Raw genomic sequence first — 18,663 nt, 5'->3', positions numbered from 1 at the left:
TGATTTTGTAAGTGTGCCCACTGACAAAGACATGAACAGTCTATAATTTTAAGGGTAGGTTAATTTTAACAGTGAGAGATAGAATATGCAGAATAAAATCCAGAAAGTCACATTGTATAAATTATATCAATTTATTTGCATTTTAAAGAGAGAAATAAGTATTTGATCCCCTGCCAGCCATTAAGAATTCTGGCTCATACAGAACAGTTAGACACTGCTAATCAACTCGATACCTGCATTAAAGACAGCTGTCTTAAATTGTCACCTGTGTAAAAGACTCCTGTCCACAGACTAGATTAATCAGTCAGATTCTAACCTCTACAACATGGGCAAAACCAAAGCTTTCTAAGGATGTCAGGGACAAGATCATAGACATGCACAAGGCTGGAATGGGCTACAAAACCATAAGTAAGACGCTAGGTGAGAAGGAGACAACTGCTGGTGCAATAGTAAGAAAATGGAAGCAATACAAAATGAGTGTCAATCGACATCAATCTAGGGCCCCATGCAAAATCTCACCTCGTGGGGTATCCAGGATCATGAGGAAAGTGAGAGATCAGCCTAAAACTACACAGGGGGGAACTTGTTAATGATCTCAAGGCAGCTGGGACCACTATCACCTAGAAAACCATTGATAAATTACAATTCCACTGCTCAAGAAGGCACGTGTGCAGACCCATCTGAAGTTTGCTAATGAACACCTGGATGATTCTTAGAGTGATTGGGAGAAGATGCTGTGGTCAGATGAGACAAAAATTGAGCTCTTTGGCCTTAACTCAAGTCACCGTGTTTGGAGGAAGATAAACGCTGCCTATGACCCAAAGAATACTGTCCCCACTTTCAAGCATGGAGGTGGAAACATTATGTTTTGGAGGTGTTTCTCTGCTAAGGGCACAGGACTACTTCACCACATAAATGGGACAATGGAATGAGGCATGTACCGTAAAATCCTGAGTGACAATCTCCTTCCCCCTGCCAGGACATTAACCCCTTCAGCCCCCAGCCTGTTTTCACCTTAAAGACCCGGCCATTTTTTGCAATTTTGACCAGTGTCACTTTGACAGGTTATAACTCTGGAACACTTCAACGGATCCTGGCGATTCTTAAATTGTTTTTTCGTGACATATTGTACTTCATGTCAGTGGTAAATTTAGGCCGATATGTTTTGCGTTTATTTGTGAAAATTTCGGAAATTTGGCGAAAATTTTGAAAATTTTGCAATTTTCAAAATTTGAAATTTTATGCCCATAAATCTGAGAGATATGTCACACAAAAAAGTTACTAAATAACATTTCCCACATGTCTACTTTACACCAGCGCAATTTTTGAAAAAAAAAAAAATTCCGTTAGGAAGTTAGAAGGGTTCAAAGTTCATCACCAATTTCTAATTTTTCCAACAAAATTTACAAAAAAAAATTTTTTAGGTACCACATCACATTTGGAGTGATTTAAGAAACCTAGGCGACAGAAAATACCCAAAAGTGACCCAATTCTAAAATCTGCACCCCTCACTCTGCTCAAAACCACATCCAAGAAGTTTATTAACCCTTTAGGAGCTTCACAGTAACCAAAGCAATGTAGACGAAAAAATGAAAATTTTACTTTTTTAACACAAAAATGTTACTTTAGCCATAAAAATTAGTATTTTCACAAGGGTATCAGGAAAATTGCATCATAAAATGTATCGTGCATTTTCTCCTGAGTACGCAGATACCCCATATGTGGTGGTAATCAAATGTTTGGGCACACAGCAGGACTCGGAAGGCAAGGAGCGCCATTTGAATTTTTGAGTGCAAAATTAGCTGCACTCATTAGCGGACGCCATGTCGGGTTTGAAGACTCCCCGAGGTGCCTAAACAATGGAGCTCACCCATAAGTGACCCCATTTTGGAAACTAGAGCCCTCAAATATTTTTTCTAGATGTTTGATGTGCACTTTGAACCCCTGGGGGCTTCACAGAAGTTTATAACGTTGAGCCGTGAAAAGAAAAAAAATTTTTTTTACCACAAAACTGTTGCTTCAACCAGGTAGCTTTTTTTATCACAAGGATATCAGGAAAAAATGCACCATAAAATGTATTGTGCATTTTCTCCTGAGTACGCAGATACCCCATATGTGGTGGTAATCAAATGTTTGGGCACACAGCAGGACTCGGAAGGCAAGGAGCGCCATTTGAATTTTTGAGTGCAAAATTAGCTGCACTCATTAGCGGACGCCATGTCGGGTTTGAAGACTCCCCGAGGTGCCTAAACAATGGAGCTCCCCCATAAGTGACCCCATTTTGGAAACTAGAGCCCTCAAATATTTTTTCTAGATGTTTGATGTGCACTTTGAACCCCTGGGGGCTTCACAGAAGTTTATAACGTTGAGCCGTGAAAAGAAAAAAAATTTTTTTTACCACAAAACTGTTGCTTCAACCAGGTAGCTTTTTTTATCACAAGGGTATCAGGAAAAAATGCACCATAAAATGTATTGTGCATTTTCTCCTGAGTACGCAGATACCCCATATGTGGTGGTAATCAAATGTTTGGGCGCACGGCAGGACTCGGAAGGCAAGGAGCGCCATTTCACAGCAAAATTGGTTGGAATTATTAGCGGACGCCATGTTGCGTTTGGAGACCCCCCTGAAGTGCCTAAACAATGGAGCTCCCCCACAATTGACCCCATTTTGGAAACTAGACCCCTCATGAAATTTATCTAGCTGTTTAGTGAGCACTTTGAACCCCTGGAGGCTTCACAAACGTTTGTAATGTTCAGCCGTGAAAATATTTTATTCTTTTTTTTACCACAAAATTGTTTTTTCAAACAGGTAGCTTTTTTCCACAAGGGTATGAGGAAAAAATGCACCATAAAATGTATTGTGCAATTTCTCCTGAGTACGACGATACCTCATATGTGGTGGAAATCAATTGTTTGGGCGTACGGCGGGGCTCAGAAGAGAAGGAGCGCCATTTCACAGTAAAATTGATTGGAATTATTAGCAGACGCCATGTTTCATTTGGAGACCCCCTGAGGTGCCTAAACAATGGAGCTCCCCCACATGTGATCCCATTTTGGAAACTAGACCCCCCCCCATACAAAAAAAATTAGTTTGGCGAAATAAAAAATACAGACATCAGTAAAAAAAAAAAAAAAATGAGCTCCTGCCACTAAGACCAGTGCCAAACGTGAGAGCAATGCACGAGTCTCGCATCGCATCATCCACTGCAGTCTGGAAGCGAGCAACTGCGCTGGATAATGCGATGCGAGAGGGCGGGGCGGCAGATGAGAAAGGGCGTAGCAGATGGAAGATGGGAAAGGGCGCAGCGGGTGGAGGAGCGGCAGAGGATGGGAAAGGGCGCAGCGGATGGATGGGAAATGGCGCAGCGGATGGAGGAGCGGCAGAGGATGGGGGGGGAGGTGAGATGGGGATACCTACCTTACAGGATGGATCTAGGCAGCAGGATCACAGCAGACAGAAGAGGCAGCAGATGAAGGAGGCAACAGATCGAGGAGGGTGAGAGGGGGCAGTAGATGGAAAATGGGAGAGAGCAGGCAGCAGATCGGAGAGGGGGGAAGAGTCTGATGGGAGAGAGAGATGGCACATGGAGGAGGGGGGGCCCCAGGGGGAGGGTGGCTTGCAGCACATGTAGGGGGAGGTTGGCTTGCAGCACATGTAGGGGGAGGGTGGCTTGCAGCACATGTGGGGGGAGGGTGGCTTGCAGCACATGTGGGGGGAGGGTGGCTTGCAGCACATGTAGGGGGATGGTGGCTTGCAGCACATGTAGGGGGAGGGTGGCTTGCAGCACATGTGGGGGGAGGGTGGCTTGCAGCACATGTGGTGGGAGGGTGGCTTGCAAGCCAGCCACCCTCCCACCCACATGTGCTGCAAGCCAGCCACCCTCCCCCCACATGTGCTGCAAGCCAGCCACCCTCCCCCCACATGTGCTGCAAGCCAGCCACCCTCCCCCCACATGTGCTGCAAGTCACCCTCCCACCACGTGGGGGGAGGGTGGCTTGCAGCACATGGAGGGATAGGAGGTGTGGCGATGGAGAAGGGGCAGCCGATGAAGGAGGCGGCGGCCGCCGATCGGGAACAGTGGGGGCCGATTCGGGGGCAGCAGCGGCTGAAAAAGGTGGGTGCGACGGCGGCGGGGACAGTGGCGAGCATGGCGGCGGAGACAGCGGTGGATCGGGAGCGGCGGCGGGGACAGTGGTGGATCGGGAGCATGGCGCCGGGGACAGCGGTGGATCGGGAGCGGCGGTGGGGACAGCGGTGGAGCGGGAGCATGGCGCCGGGGACAGCGGTGGATCGGGAGCGGCGGCGGGGACAGCGGTGGATCGGGAGCATGGCGCCGGGGACAGCGGTGGATCGGGAGCATGGCGCCGGGGACAGCGGTGGATCGAGAGCATGGCGCCGGGGACAGCGGTGGATCGGGAGCATGGCGCCGGGGAAAGCGGTGGATTGGGAGCAGCGGCGGGGCGATCGGAGACAGCGGCGGGGACAGCGGTGCATCGGGAGCAGCGGCGGGGACAGTGGTGGAGCGCGTGCAGCGGCGGGGCGATCGGAGACAGCGGCGGGGACAGCGGTGCATCGGGAGCAGCGTCGGGGACAGCGGTGGAGCGATCGGAGACAGCGGCGGGGACAGCGGTGCATCGGGAGCAGCGGCGGGGACAGCGGTGGAGCGGGAGCATGGTGCCGGGGACAGCGGTGGAGCGGGAGCATGGCGCCGGGGACAGCGGTGGAGCGGGAGCATGGCGCCGGGGACAGCGGTGGAGCGGGAGCAGCGGCGGGGCGATCGGAGACAGCAGCGGGGACAGCGGTGGATCGGGAGCAGCGGCGGGGCGATCGGGGACAGGGGCGGGCGGCGGGGACAGCAACTTACCACTCTCCTCGGCTTCCAGGGACGGTCACAGGCCGCAGATCCACATTGATTGGAGAGAGCGGTCACAAGACCGGTCTCTCCAATCAGAGCTGGGGGCGGGTGAAGCATCGATCACCCAGCTCCAGCCAATGGCCAGTGCTACAGCAGCACTGATCAGGGCTGGATTTCAATGTTCCAGCCATTTTCAATGGCTGGAACATTACAGTGGCTGTAATTGGCTGAGCGGCGTTCGTCAGCCAATCACAGCCTCTGTAGGTTCGGGGAGGAGGCACCACCCCTCCTGAGGTCAGGCAGAGGTCCCCTCCTTCCCGAATCTACCGTTTAATTAAACAAATTTCACTCCCCGGGGCTCCGGGACCGCGATTTCGCCATGACGTACTGAGTACGTCATGGGTCGTTTAGCACCATGTCACCATGACGTACTCAGTACGTCAAAGGTCGTAAAGGGGTTAAAAATGGGTTAAGGCTGGGTCTTCCAGCATGACAATGACCCAAAACATACAGCCAAGGCAACAAAGGAGTGGCTCAAAAAGAAGCACATTAAGGTTATGAAGTGGCCTAGCCAGTCTCCAGAGCTTAATCCCATAGAAATTCTATGGAGGAGCTGAAGCTCCGAGTTGCCAAGTGACAGCCTCAAAATCTTAATGATTTAGAGATGATCTGCAAAGAGGAGTGGACCAAAATTCCTCTTGACATGTGCACTAACTTCATCAACTACAAAAAACGTCTGACTGCTGTGCTTGTCAACAACCGTTTTGCCACCAAGTATTAACTCTTGTTTGCCAGAGCAATCAAATACTTATTTCTCTCCGCAAAATGCAAATAAATTTATTTAATGTATACAATGTGATTTTCTGGATTTTATTTTGGAAATTCTATCTCATACTGTTAAAATTAATCTACCCTTAAAATTATAGACTGTTCATGTCTTTGTCAGTGGACAAACTTACAAAATCAGCAAGGGATCAAGTAATTATTTCCTTCACTGTATATTCACATTTTTGTTTGTGCACCATACAACTGTCTGGGTTTATTATAAGTGACCTTTTATTTTTATGGTTTTTAAATGTTGAAATAAAAAAAAAATTATATGTAGTTTTTTTGTTCGGCTTCTATACTCTTAGCAATGGAGCATGGAACCCATGCGGCCTGGCGTCACCCTCCTTCACATACACAGCACAGCAGACAGAGATATGGATCCCTCTTTCTCTGTAGCATACAGACAAAAGCAGTAGTGGTGATGACATTTTACAGCAGTACTAAACAGTGTTGCTGTGAATCCAGAGTTGAAGATAAAAAAAATGGCAGAATCTGTTGTATGGTCTGCCGGATCTGTCACTGTGCTTATTGATTCTCACTCTAGACTGTGACTAGACTCAACTAGACTCTAGACACAACCTGACATCTTACTGTGCTACAAGACTGCCTTGCTTAGATCAAGACAGAAATTAGCTATGTTTCAGAGTGAATGATAACTTCAAGAGGTAAGGGACAGCAGAAGAAGTGGCTCATAAGTGGAGAAAGTAATTTATCTGAGAATACAAGATTTCTTAAGGGGGCTTTACACGCAACGACATCGCTAATGAGATGTCGTTGGGGTCACGGAATTTGTGACGCACATCCGGCCTCGTTAGCGACGTCGTCGCGTGTGAAATGCACGAATGACCGCTAACAATCAAAATTACTCACCATATCGTTGATCGTTGACACGTCATTCTAATCTCAAATATCGTTGCTGTCGCAGGACGCAGGTTGTTTGTCGTTCCTGCGGCAGCACACATCGCTACGTGTGACACCGCAGGAACGAGGAACATCACCGTACCTGCGGCCGCCGGCAATGAGGAAGGAAGGAGGTGGGCGGGATGTTCGCCCCTCCGCTTCTATTGGGCGGCCGCTTAGTGACGCCACTGTGACGCCAAATGAACCTCCCCCTTAGAAAGGAGGCGGTTCGCCGGCCACAGCGACGTCACTAAGCAGGTAAGTATGTGTGATGGGGACTAACAATGTTGTGCGCCACGGGCATCGATTTGCCCATGACGCACAACCGACGGGGGCAGGTGCTTTGAACAGCGACATCGCTAGTGATGTCGCTGTGTGTAAAGTGGCCTTTAGAGTTGATGCACTATTGATTTATACAAAGTTTATTGAAAGGATATTGACCGTTTAATGTTTGTCTGACTGAACTTCTGGGGAGTGTTTGCTCCATACACCTCATCCCAACACGAGATTTACCTACATACTGTAGATACAGTGGATAACCATAACATGTCCATATAGAAGAAATTCTTATTTGCAAATACAAATGAACTAATAAAATAATGTAGAAATAGATAATAAATAGTTTACCCCATCCTATAATAAGTGCACTCTTCATAAAGTATTCGGGCAAGATAGGGTATGCATAAATAATGCGGAAATTAAACTCCACTGCCAATAGCGCCATCAGTACGAATGCTGCCAGTAGGAAGTAGTGCTGCAGAGCCGCCAGTCCAGTGCACACTCCATCATGCACCTTCGCCAGATCACTCCAAAAGAAAGTGTTTTCTGAATCATTCTGTTCTGGGTTGTCTGTCACGATGGTGTATTTTGAGATCTCCATTGCAATGATGAAGATAATGTAGAAAATTAGCAAAGATGAGCAGAAACTTATCAGAATCCATGAAATTGGCTTTTTTGTCCTGGAAATACAAAATAGTCAAACAACAATCAAACTGTAAATATTTGAATTGCACATAGGTGTTATTATATATTACACATCGTTTTCTGAATTGAATAGGACATAAGTACAATGTCCAACCCATTTCTAAATACAGAATTAACGAATTTTGAGTTCATAGAATGGGATCTCAAAATCAGTGCCTTCATGTATTTGCCGGAGCAGAGAATGGCCAATGTAAGAAGGCGAACGGCTACATTGTTATTGGCTGGTATGTACCACATAAGTGGTGTGATCCTGGACGTTTGTGCTGGTACTTTAAGTGCCACAAGTGTCGTTATAGTATTCACAGGGCCAGGGTCATGGATGGAGAGATGGGTGGGACTGGACATCCACATACCCCACCACATGGGTGTTTTTGACATATGTCTGACAGGTCACAAGACAGGTTTAATGGAGTCAGTCTGTGCTTGACATGAGAAGAGACTGACAGGAGCCAGTGTGAGGAAGCTGCCAGGCTTCCATGAAGAAATCTAATGGAGAGGAGTGTGGATGCTGATCGGGGTCAGTGAGTGGAGGGAGACAGCTTCACTGGGATACTTCAGCTGAGAAGTGATATCCATTCCTGAGATGGCAAGCCACAGGTTAAACGGACAGTAAAACCATAGTGTGTGCCTTTAAATGGAAGAGGCTTTGTGATGTGACCAGGAGTGTGGTTTATGGAGCTATAAATAAATTTTTCAGTCTGAAGGACGTGGAATGTCCAAGCATGGTACACCCATTAAAATCATTTTATTGAGGACTATGCAATGTCTCATTCCCAAATGTTGCCTTGTAGAACAATTGAACAATAGCTGCCAGGTTACTATGAAGATCACAACTGAGTGTCAAACGGCAACCCAGAAGGACACATTGTGATGAGCCTACAGATATGGCAAATTTTACTTTGACCATTAACACTCTACCTTGACAACTTAGTAAACTAAATGGACCATAAGCATCCAAATAAAAAGGCGCTGCACCAGAAACCCGAAAAAAGACGGTAAAAGGTGAATCAGAAGGTACTAGTCAATATATAATGATAAGGCAACCAAGATAGATGAAAATAACATTATTTCATGAAATTGTCAATGTGAACATCTTACACTAAAATCAATTAACAATAACAATGTTCTGCACATAAAAATATATACGAGAGCCCAAACTGTCTCTCTAACTATCAGAATACAATGTGATACATAAATCCAAGTTAATAATTAATATAGTGAACAACCAATATTTCATGGAAAAATCTATAGGTAACAAATGGTCACTGATTGCCAATAGATCACAAAAAGAGGGAAAGTATATAAGTAATCCTGGAAAAATATAAACATATAAAATACCAATTCCAATACCAGGGCCCATGTAGGTGTGTGACATATGTTGATACCCAAAAAAATAGGGAGCAGGGTGTAAGCCACGCACGTATGCCCTTTTAACTATCTAACTTAAATTACATATTTTGTGCTGTGTTTTCCCAGTGCTGTTATATGCACTTTTGTAACCTTTGCAATAGTTGTACTTTTGGGGAATCCTTCGAACAAATAAATTGTCTAAAGTACAGTAGGCTGGAGTCATACCTGCGTGTGATGCAGCACTCCTCTGCTGGATACTCAATCTCTGCTCTCTCTTTAGAGCCAACTGACCTTCAGACATCTGAGAGGATTCTTTGGGCATTTGCCAGAGGAACAGCCACCATCCAGGAGCACCCAGACTCAACCCTCTTCTAGGGACGCAGATACAGCCGGTCCCCTACACTCTCTAGAACTCTGCATGTCCAGGATCCTGGTTTGCCTGAAGGCCTTGACAAATTCTATTTACTGGGCTCCTTCTCACTTTGCCTTCCCCCAGATAAAGCTTTTGTCTCTTTTCACTTTACTTGGGACTCTCCTCTCACTTCCTAGGTCCCTGACCTTTTTATTTTCAGTTAACCATACCTAACACAAAGGTACCAGGGAAGCAGTCACTGCTTTGTGGCCACCTATTGGCCATCTGAACACATTACACAGTCATAAAAATTTCAAACACTACACAGTTACGTAAATAAATGGTGGATTGCAGGACAGGGGTAATCACACCTTACACCCCCTTATAAACCACAGCACAAATGCAACCAGGTCTATAATTCTCTGAAGAGCTCTTGTGTTTTAAAGAAAGTATACTTTGAAAACCAACGCAGAGTAAACATAAGAAAAGAGCTGTCAATCACATGCAGTGGCATTGGGAAGAGCCGACTGGGACGGTGCCATACTGGTCTGGACTGCAGCTATGGTCCCCAGCAGGACTTTCAAAGTGTATTTTCTATGAAAAGCCAGAGTTCTTTACAGAATAATATACCTGGCTATGATTCATGCTGCCCGCAGTTTGTGCGGTCTGAATCACCTAATAGGTTCGCTTTAAAGGCAAAGTGGTGGATCCTTCTCTCCCCCAGTACCATCAGGTCATATACACCTGGCATAGATGCTTGGACAACATTGGCTAACTTTGCCCTTATAAATATGAGGTCACTCCTCTAACATATACAGTGGGGAAAAAAGTATTTAGTCAGCCACCAATTGTGTAAAGTTCTCCTATTTAAAAAGATGAGAGAGGCCTGTAATTGACATCATAGGTAGACCACAACTATGAGAGACAAAATGAGAGAACAAATCCAGAAAATCACTTTGTCTGATTTGGCAAGATTTTTTTTGCAAACTATGGTGGAAAAATAAGTATTTGGTCAATAACAAAAGTACATCTCAATATTTTGTTATATATCTTTTGTTGGCAATGATAGAAGTCAATCATTTTCTGTAACTCTTCATAAGGTTGGCACACACTGTTGGTGGTATGTTTGCCTATTCCTCCATCCTCTAGCGCATTGATGTTTTGGGCCTATCGCTGGGCAACACATATTTTCAACTCCCTCCAAAGGTTTTTAATGGGGTTGAGATCTGGATACTGGCTAGGCCACTCCAAGAACTTCATATGCTTCTTATGAAGCCACTCCTTCACTGCCCTGGTGGTGTGCTTGGGATCATTATCATGCTGAAAGACCCAGCCACGTTTCATCTTCAATGCCCTTGCTGATGGAAGGAGGTTTGCACTCAAAATCTCACAATACATGGCCCCATTCATTCTTTCGTGTACATGGATCAGTCGTCCTGGTCCCTTTGCAAAGAAATAGACCCAAAACCCCATACTTTCACAGTAGGTATGGTATTCTTTGGATGCAACTCAGCATTCTGTCTCCTCCAAACACAATGGGTTGTGTTTCTACCAGTTGTACTTTGGTTTCATCAGACCATATGACATTCTCCCATTACTCTTCTGATAATCCAAATGCTCTCTAGCAAACTTCAGATGGGCCCGGACATGTACTGGCTTAAGCAGGGGAACATGTGTGGCACTGCAGGATCCAAGTCCCTGGTGGCGTAGTGTGTTACTGATGGTAGCCTTTGTTACAGTGATCCCGGCTCTATGCAGGTCATTCACTAAGCTCCCACAGTTGATTTCATGACACCAAGCTGCTTGCCTATTGCAGATTCTGTCTTCCCAGCCTTGTGCAGGGCTACAATTTTGTTTCTGGTGTCCATCGACAGCTCTTTGGTCTTCACCATAAGGGGAGTTTGGAGTGTGACTGTTTGAGGTTGTGGCCAGGCATCTTTTATACTGATAAGTTCAAACAGGTGCCATTACTACAGGCAATGAGTGGAGGACAGCGGAGCCTCTTAAAGAAGAAGTTAAGTCTGTGAGAGCCAGAAATCTTGCATGTTTTTAGATGACTAAATACTTATTTTCCACCATAATTTGCAAAACAAATCTTGCCAAATCAGACAAGGTGATTTTCTGGATTTGTGTTCTCATTTTATCTCTCATAGTTGTGGTCTACCTATGATGCCAATTACAGGCCTCCCGTCTTTTTAAGTGAAAGAACTTGCACAATTGGTGGCTGACTAAATTCTTTATTTCCCACGGTATGTTAATGAATGTAACAAAAAATGTATAAATAATCTTTGGGACTGGTGCTTTTGTACAACTTACCTCGCATAGAATAAAAATAGAACTGTAATGCTTAATCCAGTTACAGAAAGTGCACAGCCGACCATTGACACAATGTTTAAGGAAGCAAAATGGATGTTTTCTTTAAATTTCTAAGAGTGAAAAACACAAGTATAGATGGAATATCAGTAGCAGTAATACTTTTCACCAGCAACACCAATGCATATATTTTTATATGATTTTTTTTATTTTTATTTTTTGTTTCAATCTTCATATTATTTCATTTTTGGATCAATAGTTAAATGTCTGGAAGCCCTGACAGGCATATTAGCTGTTTTATGCCCGGTTTTAGTTGTGTTTGGCCTTTGCTTTGGTCACAGCGCAACGCTAAAGGGTAACACTCCCAGCACAGACATTTGGAGATGCGTTAATTCATAAAGAAATCTTGTATTAGGTCACATACATTTCTACAACGGGTTTTCTCTAATAGTATTATACAAGCAAGAGGGAATAAGTTTTCTAAAAGAAAAAAATACTTAAAAGATATAATTTTGTGATTTAAAGAGAATCTGTCACCAGGTTTTTGCTCACCCATCTGAGAGAAGAATATTGTAGAGTCAGAGACCCTGATTCCAGCGATGTGTTACTTAATGAGCTGTTTGCTGTCATTTTGATAAAATCAATGTTTTCTCTGCTGTAGATCTAGCAGTTATACAGAGCTCATGAATATGCTGGACTACCTGTCAGCACGCCAAGTAGTCCTGTAATGATAATCTACTGCTGATTAACCAGTGATTTTATCAAAACTACACTAAGTAGCCCAGTAAGTGACACATCGCTGGAATCAGGGTCTCTCTCTCTACATTATGCTGCTCTCAGATTAGGTGGCAAAAACCTGGTGACAGATTCCCTGTAAGGGAAATGCTTTAAGCTCCACCAAATGTGTGTGAATTGGAATCTATAATTATTTAGTTGCTAACCTCAAATTCCAATTAGTCCCTAAAATAAAATGTTTTCTTTAATCTAGAATACCTCATTTGGACTACTTGGAGATTTCTGTACTTACTTGTTATGCTAATGGTTCACCCTTTCAAAGAAATAGGAGCGTAATTCACTTGTGACCTCTAATCTCTAGTGAGGGGGTCCTTGCAACCCTATCTGGTTAATGTCAGAATATAAATAAAAATGAAGCTTCATGGGCATGTGAGAGGATTCACCTTCCTGTGCCTATGTTGCCCATATAATTACATTACACACAAGCTGTAATATTATATTATTTTTACGGTCTTTTTCCTGTTAATTCAATTAAAAAAATAGGTTTATATGTTTTACATAGAAATAATAAGCAACAAAATGTTGTGTGGAAAATTATTTAGTTGCTGGATGGGTTAGGGCTTAGGGCGCTAAGATTTTGTGCCTACTGGCTCCAGCAATTGGAATCGGGCATGGCAAAAATTTCCCTAATATAATGTTTTTTTTAAACTTGTCAAAAAGTTGGATATTGACTATAAGGGCCACTTAATATGGTGGTTATAGTGGTCTCCTAAAAAGAGTCACCCCTTGGCTGGGCCCTTCCCGGAGGGATATCTGGCTGGTTTCTGTGTTGAGACTCCTAACAGAGGCTCCACGGACCTTTTTGATTTGCATATTTCCTAGGGGGTAATGTACCTAGGATTTCACTGTCTTGAGCTCCCTCGCCGAGATCAGTGATTGGTTTGTTTCACTGCGATAATCCAACATAGGGGTAGGGAGACAGACAGGGGGAAATAGACACAAAAAGGAAAAACACTCCAAGTAACTCCAATGCAGCTAACACCCCAGCTGCAATTGTTACAAAACTTCAGCTTCTTCAGGAGACTGGCTCTTTCCAAAATGGTCAGCATAAGATTGATGAAATTCTATAACCGGCATCAGATGGTAAGACACGTGACTATTTATAGCGAAGGGAAGTGATCACAAAGAGCTGCATCTGAGATTAAGACTCCAAAGGATAGCCAAATAACAAAGAGTCCTTAACCCCTAAAGCACCAAAAGAATGAAAATACTTTTAAACACAAGCTGGAGACCTGTGTACAATAAGGCATTGTGACCTCTTTGTCCCAGACTCGCCAGGGATTCCCCAAGAGCGGGACACAGCCATGACATTTACTGGGAATGAACTTCTGCAAAAGAGTGTTGTGATAAATAGAACACTTACAGGAGGCACCAGATGCTGACCCAGCACGGCCATCATCTATACTCCATATCAGTATGTTCTGATGTGAATGTGTCACGCTCTCCAGGTGTAGCAAGTGAGGCGAGATGCGTTCAGAGCTCCATACATCTGATGCACAACAAAAACACATGAAAAGGCACCGAGGACACAAAAACAACGGGAGGCCCAGGAACTAGTGAGAGGGGTAGATGGGCACCTCCTAACCTCACCTGCAACTGTCCCTTCTCTCCTCACCAGTCCCTATACAGTCTCCACAACTGTTGCCGAACAGGAACCTTGGACCCTCAGAAGACCCTATAATAACCCTGACTAGTGAGGGGCAAATGGGGTTCACTAGACGTCACCGCTGTACTAACAACACACCAGGGAAGTAAAGACAAACAGGGGGAAAATAAACAACCAAAAGGATATAGCCTGAGCACAGGAACCTCAACTGCAGAACCTTCCTCCAAGGCGGCCAGAGACCAAATGACGTATCTTCAGCAGGGAATGTTGGGATACACCACTTTTTAAAGCTGAAAGGCGTAACTACTTAGTAAGTGCAGCTGATCCCTTAGCAAGGAACTGCTTTGGAAAAGCTGCTATAGCAAAAAAAGGCACTTAACCACTTCAGTGCAAAGAGAAATGAAACCCATTTAAATGAACAGAGCTAGATGAGAGGCTCTAGTCCATAGGCTCGCACTGGTCTCAACATTCAGGGATACGATCATGACAGAATGCAGCTGGAGGCAGGGAAATAACATGGGGAAAAGCAGGGGTTTGGAAACCACTTACATTATCTTTTTTACATAAATTGATTTTCAAAGTTTCAGAACTTTCCATAATGAAAAAAATTATTAAATATGAAAATTTAGTTGCTCTTTAAAACGCTTCGGCTTTGATGTAAAATCAGTAATAGGCTCCCACATACAATGGGAGATTCATATTAATAGTCACCTTAGCAGAGGTACTACTAGACCACATTAGCCTCCCTTATAGCTTCTTCCCTGAGTGGTGGGTGATTTAGGGCACAACAGAACTAGGTAAAAAATATACAGTACCATTAAAACAGCAAAGTTAGTTGTATGGTTGCAGGTACAATGTAATGATGTGATGGAATTAGATGAGGTCTCATTGGAGTTTGGCTGGTTTGAGATTTTCTTCTGGCAGCCAATTGTGTTCCATTCACTCCTTTCATAATCCCAGAAAACACAAGCATATTGAAGGAGCGTATATGATGGATCATTCTATAATAAAATAAATCTAGATGAAAATCAAGTCATTTAATCAGTGAAAACGTTTTCAATGCTATCACCTGAGATTCATGTAGAGGTACAACGGATACTCTGCAATATTGGTGGTCAGCTCAGCGAAACCTAAGGAACAAGTTATAGTAAAAACCAATGATTTCCATAATAATTACCTTTGGGTACCCTAAATATTGTTCCTATTCCCCATGGATTCACTACCAATGGGAGAGAAATACACTCCTCCTATGCTTCTTGAACTCCAAATAATAAGATTTGTTTTACAAGCGCTCGGGAAATCAATACAGCATCCACTCTTAGTAATGTGTACTCAAAGAATTCTTCTTTATTAGTACATGTGACCAGTTTATATAAGGTCACAGACAAAGGATAAGGTCCCTCTGAACTATACACTAATAAGAGCAGCAGGGGCGTGAACAGAAATGTGAAATGTCCCCGCTCATCAGTGTTAGCTGAACCCTATGACATCATTAGTTATAAAGACAAGATGGATACTATAAGAACAAAATTGATTCTGTTCTCTCACACTGGAAAGAAGTTTGTTGAAGGTATAACGCTTACAAAGGGAGGGATGGACTCCTCAAACTTTATTAAAGTGTGTAGGCAACTCTGATCAATAAGTCCTCACTAGCTTGATTTTTCTCTTCTAGCTTGTTCGAAGCATACTTCTCAAAATTTCTTGGGTGCTTTGGGTTCACACTCATTCCCATCTTACAAGACCCCATTCAGGGCCATGTTACTGCAGGTGTTGCTGCTTTCTCTCTGAGGTTAAACTCTGCACGCCAAAGTCAAGAACTGTGCACATTTACATTCTCGTGTACCAACTAGGATACAAGGGCGCTCATGTCAAGTGATTCCACTATTTCTCTGTTTTTCATTAGAGAAGAGTAAAGCTGGATCCAATGCTTCCCCAGTTCACTTGAAGCCTAGGCACAGCGAGAGGCAATTTTATAGTATAAGGTTCCATGTGGAAGAAGTCACCTTGTTGTTAGCACATGATGATCACACACTTTGTGTGCAAAGTACCTTATGTTTTACATGTGTAGTAATTGTTGAATTCATCTATATAATACATTTGCAAAGTGTGCTGTCAACTTTTTAATTGGTACAACATAAATTAATCTAGAAACTCTCTCTACAATTTGGTGGACAAGGCCAAACCTTTTTCTGGTGTGGTGCCCCTGAAGCTTCAGTCGCCACAGAATATTGCAGCTCATTTAAGCTGCGGAATTCGTCTTGGGTAAGGAGGGGGTTAATCACTGGTGTTCCACATTCACACTTTACAGACAGCTCAGGAGCCTTCTCTCTAGGGACCTAGACTATGGTAGGCAGGGGGGTGGCCAACATAAAGCTTGGGACTGCCCCGGTCACTAGGACAACCATCTGGGGGCGGGTTCCACTTGGGGTGGAAATAGGAACAAACACACAATCACTAGTCAGTCTACCCGGGACACCAGTTCTGGGACACAACACCACCTCTTTCTTCTCTTCACAGAGCCTGGGGCTTGGAGCGGAGCTCTCAGCCCAGGTGCCTCCCAGCGGGAAGGAAAACTCTAAAAAATGACTTTCTTCTGCTTTCAAACACCGGTGGCTTCTCCTAACTTATCCGGGGTTGACGGAGCCCATCACAGCAGGTGACCAGTATTACATGGGCGAGTGGCACGAACTGTGAGTAAAGACACCTGGATCCGCAGCAGCAGACTCAGACTCTATTACTGGCACCACCGCCCCGCACCTTGGGGCGAAACGCCATCATTACTTCTCTTATCATCCTCCCCGGGGCCAACTCCACCTGTGAGGAGCGATACCATCTCTGGCTGCTACCATCCACCCCGGAAAACAGCGACAGAAGCGGCGGCTAATTCCCTGGCCGCATACCACAGGTGGCGTCACAACAATCTGCCTATTACAACTTCCATTATCACCTTCTACCCTCCTTATTGGTGTAAACCTCGGGGCACAAAGCCGGGCAGGCTACAGCGACATCCCAGATCATCACACCAGCCCAGTGACGAGTAACTCAGGTACGTGAGACTCCTGTGCCTGACAACCCCTGCACCTGGGTGCTACACTGGCACAAGAACACAGAACCTAACCAAAAATGAATGGAAACACTATTCACTCCTGCTCAGATAACAACCACATAGACATACAGCATGTTTAAATGCCACGCCTTACATACTGATTAATCAAGTATTATTTATTCTGGACACTTTTCCAAGTACCTGTCAGCAAGCTATAAGCTATGAAATACATTTCTCAACCCAACGATAAAAATGATATCTCTTACTGCTGCTTTTCAGTGACCCCCCTGACCAAGTTCTTTGGAGTCTTAGGATTTCAGGGAGCAATATTTGGGAAACAGTATCAGATTGAGCTTCCCTAGCCCATCAGAAAAGACAAAGGGACTGTAGACCATCTATTATCTGTACAGAATGTATCTGTCTATTTTACCTTGCATCAGAATTTTGATACATTCAATGCACACCCTGGAAATATCATCAATATGGTCTAATAAGATATTTGGGAATCATTACTTCCATTGTTGGACACAATGTATTGCTATTAGGATTAAATTCGACCCTAGTAGCAATACATTGTGTCCGACGTCCATTCTGGATCCAAAATATGTGAGCACTGGGAGTTTTTAAATATGTAGCTAATCTATGAATTTGTTTATAAAATGGATATAAAAGGTTATGTTACAAAATTTTTGTTGGTTGCCAGATTTTCCAAAGCTCCTTCATTATTAAATCTTAATCTGCTTTAGAGAAAAAACAGAGAGGAAATATTCAGAATTTAATTTTGGTAGGCAATTCTCACTAAATACTGTATAAGGAGTGATGAGCGAATAGTTACTATTCAGGTTCGGATTATCCGTAACAAATCCCAATATATTATTCTGCTATTCTGTCATGCGGTGTTCAGCTTTGCACTCACTATGTGTCATGGCGGAGTCAGACTTTACTCATACCACAGAGTCTGACAAATAACCTGAGGTTTCTTAGTTGCTTAACCTGACTCAGGCGTCGGCTGTAGTAGCGTCACTGTTCACCTGTCCAGCAGGAGTTAATTCCTGCTGACTTTGTGAACTGCTGCTTTGACCACTCACAGCCATCTTCAGGCTTTATAAGGTACTGAATCCGGTTGCTCGTCGCCAAATATAGCTCAGTGTTGCTTCAGCGATATTGGTCCCTATTGTAGTGATTCAGAGCCTGTTGTGTGCTTCTGTGTGGTGTGGAAAGATCCCTGTTGATAGTTTATTTCCTCCCTGTGTTTTATTTCTTCCTGGGCACATATTGTCTCTCCCTTGTGACTGATTGCAGTGTTCATGGGATTTAGTTCTACCCCTATCTGTGGTATTTGTGGGGTTTGTTTCTCTGCTCCTGGCCCACTCCTAGGGTGGGGGAGAGGAAGTGTTAGATCAGAGTTTGGACAGGAGTTAGGGTCAGGCAGGCGGTCCAGACCTGGCTACCATCAAGCCTATCTCTGGGATAAGAGACAGCACAGGGTCCCTAGTCTGAGAGCTAGTTTAGGGTTCCCTTCTCCAGTTATTCTGACACCTCTGTGACATATTTATCAGGAATAATGAACCTAATGTAAGTCCATGGGCTAATGGAGCATTTTAGTGGTAAATCTTCAAAAAAAATGTTCGGG

The 18,663-nt window shown here is 44.2% G+C and overlaps 1 protein-coding gene across 1 annotated transcript in view; it reads right to left on the bottom strand.

The window, feature by feature from the left end:
- The window catches only part of ADGRG7 (adhesion G protein-coupled receptor G7), an 86,847-nt gene that overhangs the window by 28,545 nt on the left and 39,639 nt on the right, over nucleotides 1–18,663 (bottom strand). Inside the window, exons 10-12 of the mRNA XM_075333108.1 lie at nucleotides 14,800–14,985; nucleotides 11,587–11,696; nucleotides 7,212–7,543 (exon numbers count right to left, since the gene is read on the bottom strand). Coding sequence (XP_075189223.1) covers nucleotides 7,212–7,543; nucleotides 11,587–11,696; nucleotides 14,800–14,985 — 628 coding nt within the window. The remainder of the gene's footprint in view (nucleotides 1–7,211; nucleotides 7,544–11,586; nucleotides 11,697–14,799; nucleotides 14,986–18,663) is intronic.

This window comes from Anomaloglossus baeobatrachus, chromosome 2, assembly GCF_048569485.1.
Source record: "Anomaloglossus baeobatrachus isolate aAnoBae1 chromosome 2, aAnoBae1.hap1, whole genome shotgun sequence".
NCBI classification, from domain to species: Eukaryota; Metazoa; Chordata; class Amphibia; order Anura; family Aromobatidae; genus Anomaloglossus; species Anomaloglossus baeobatrachus.
This window is presented reverse-complemented; position numbering and strand designations above follow the sequence as displayed.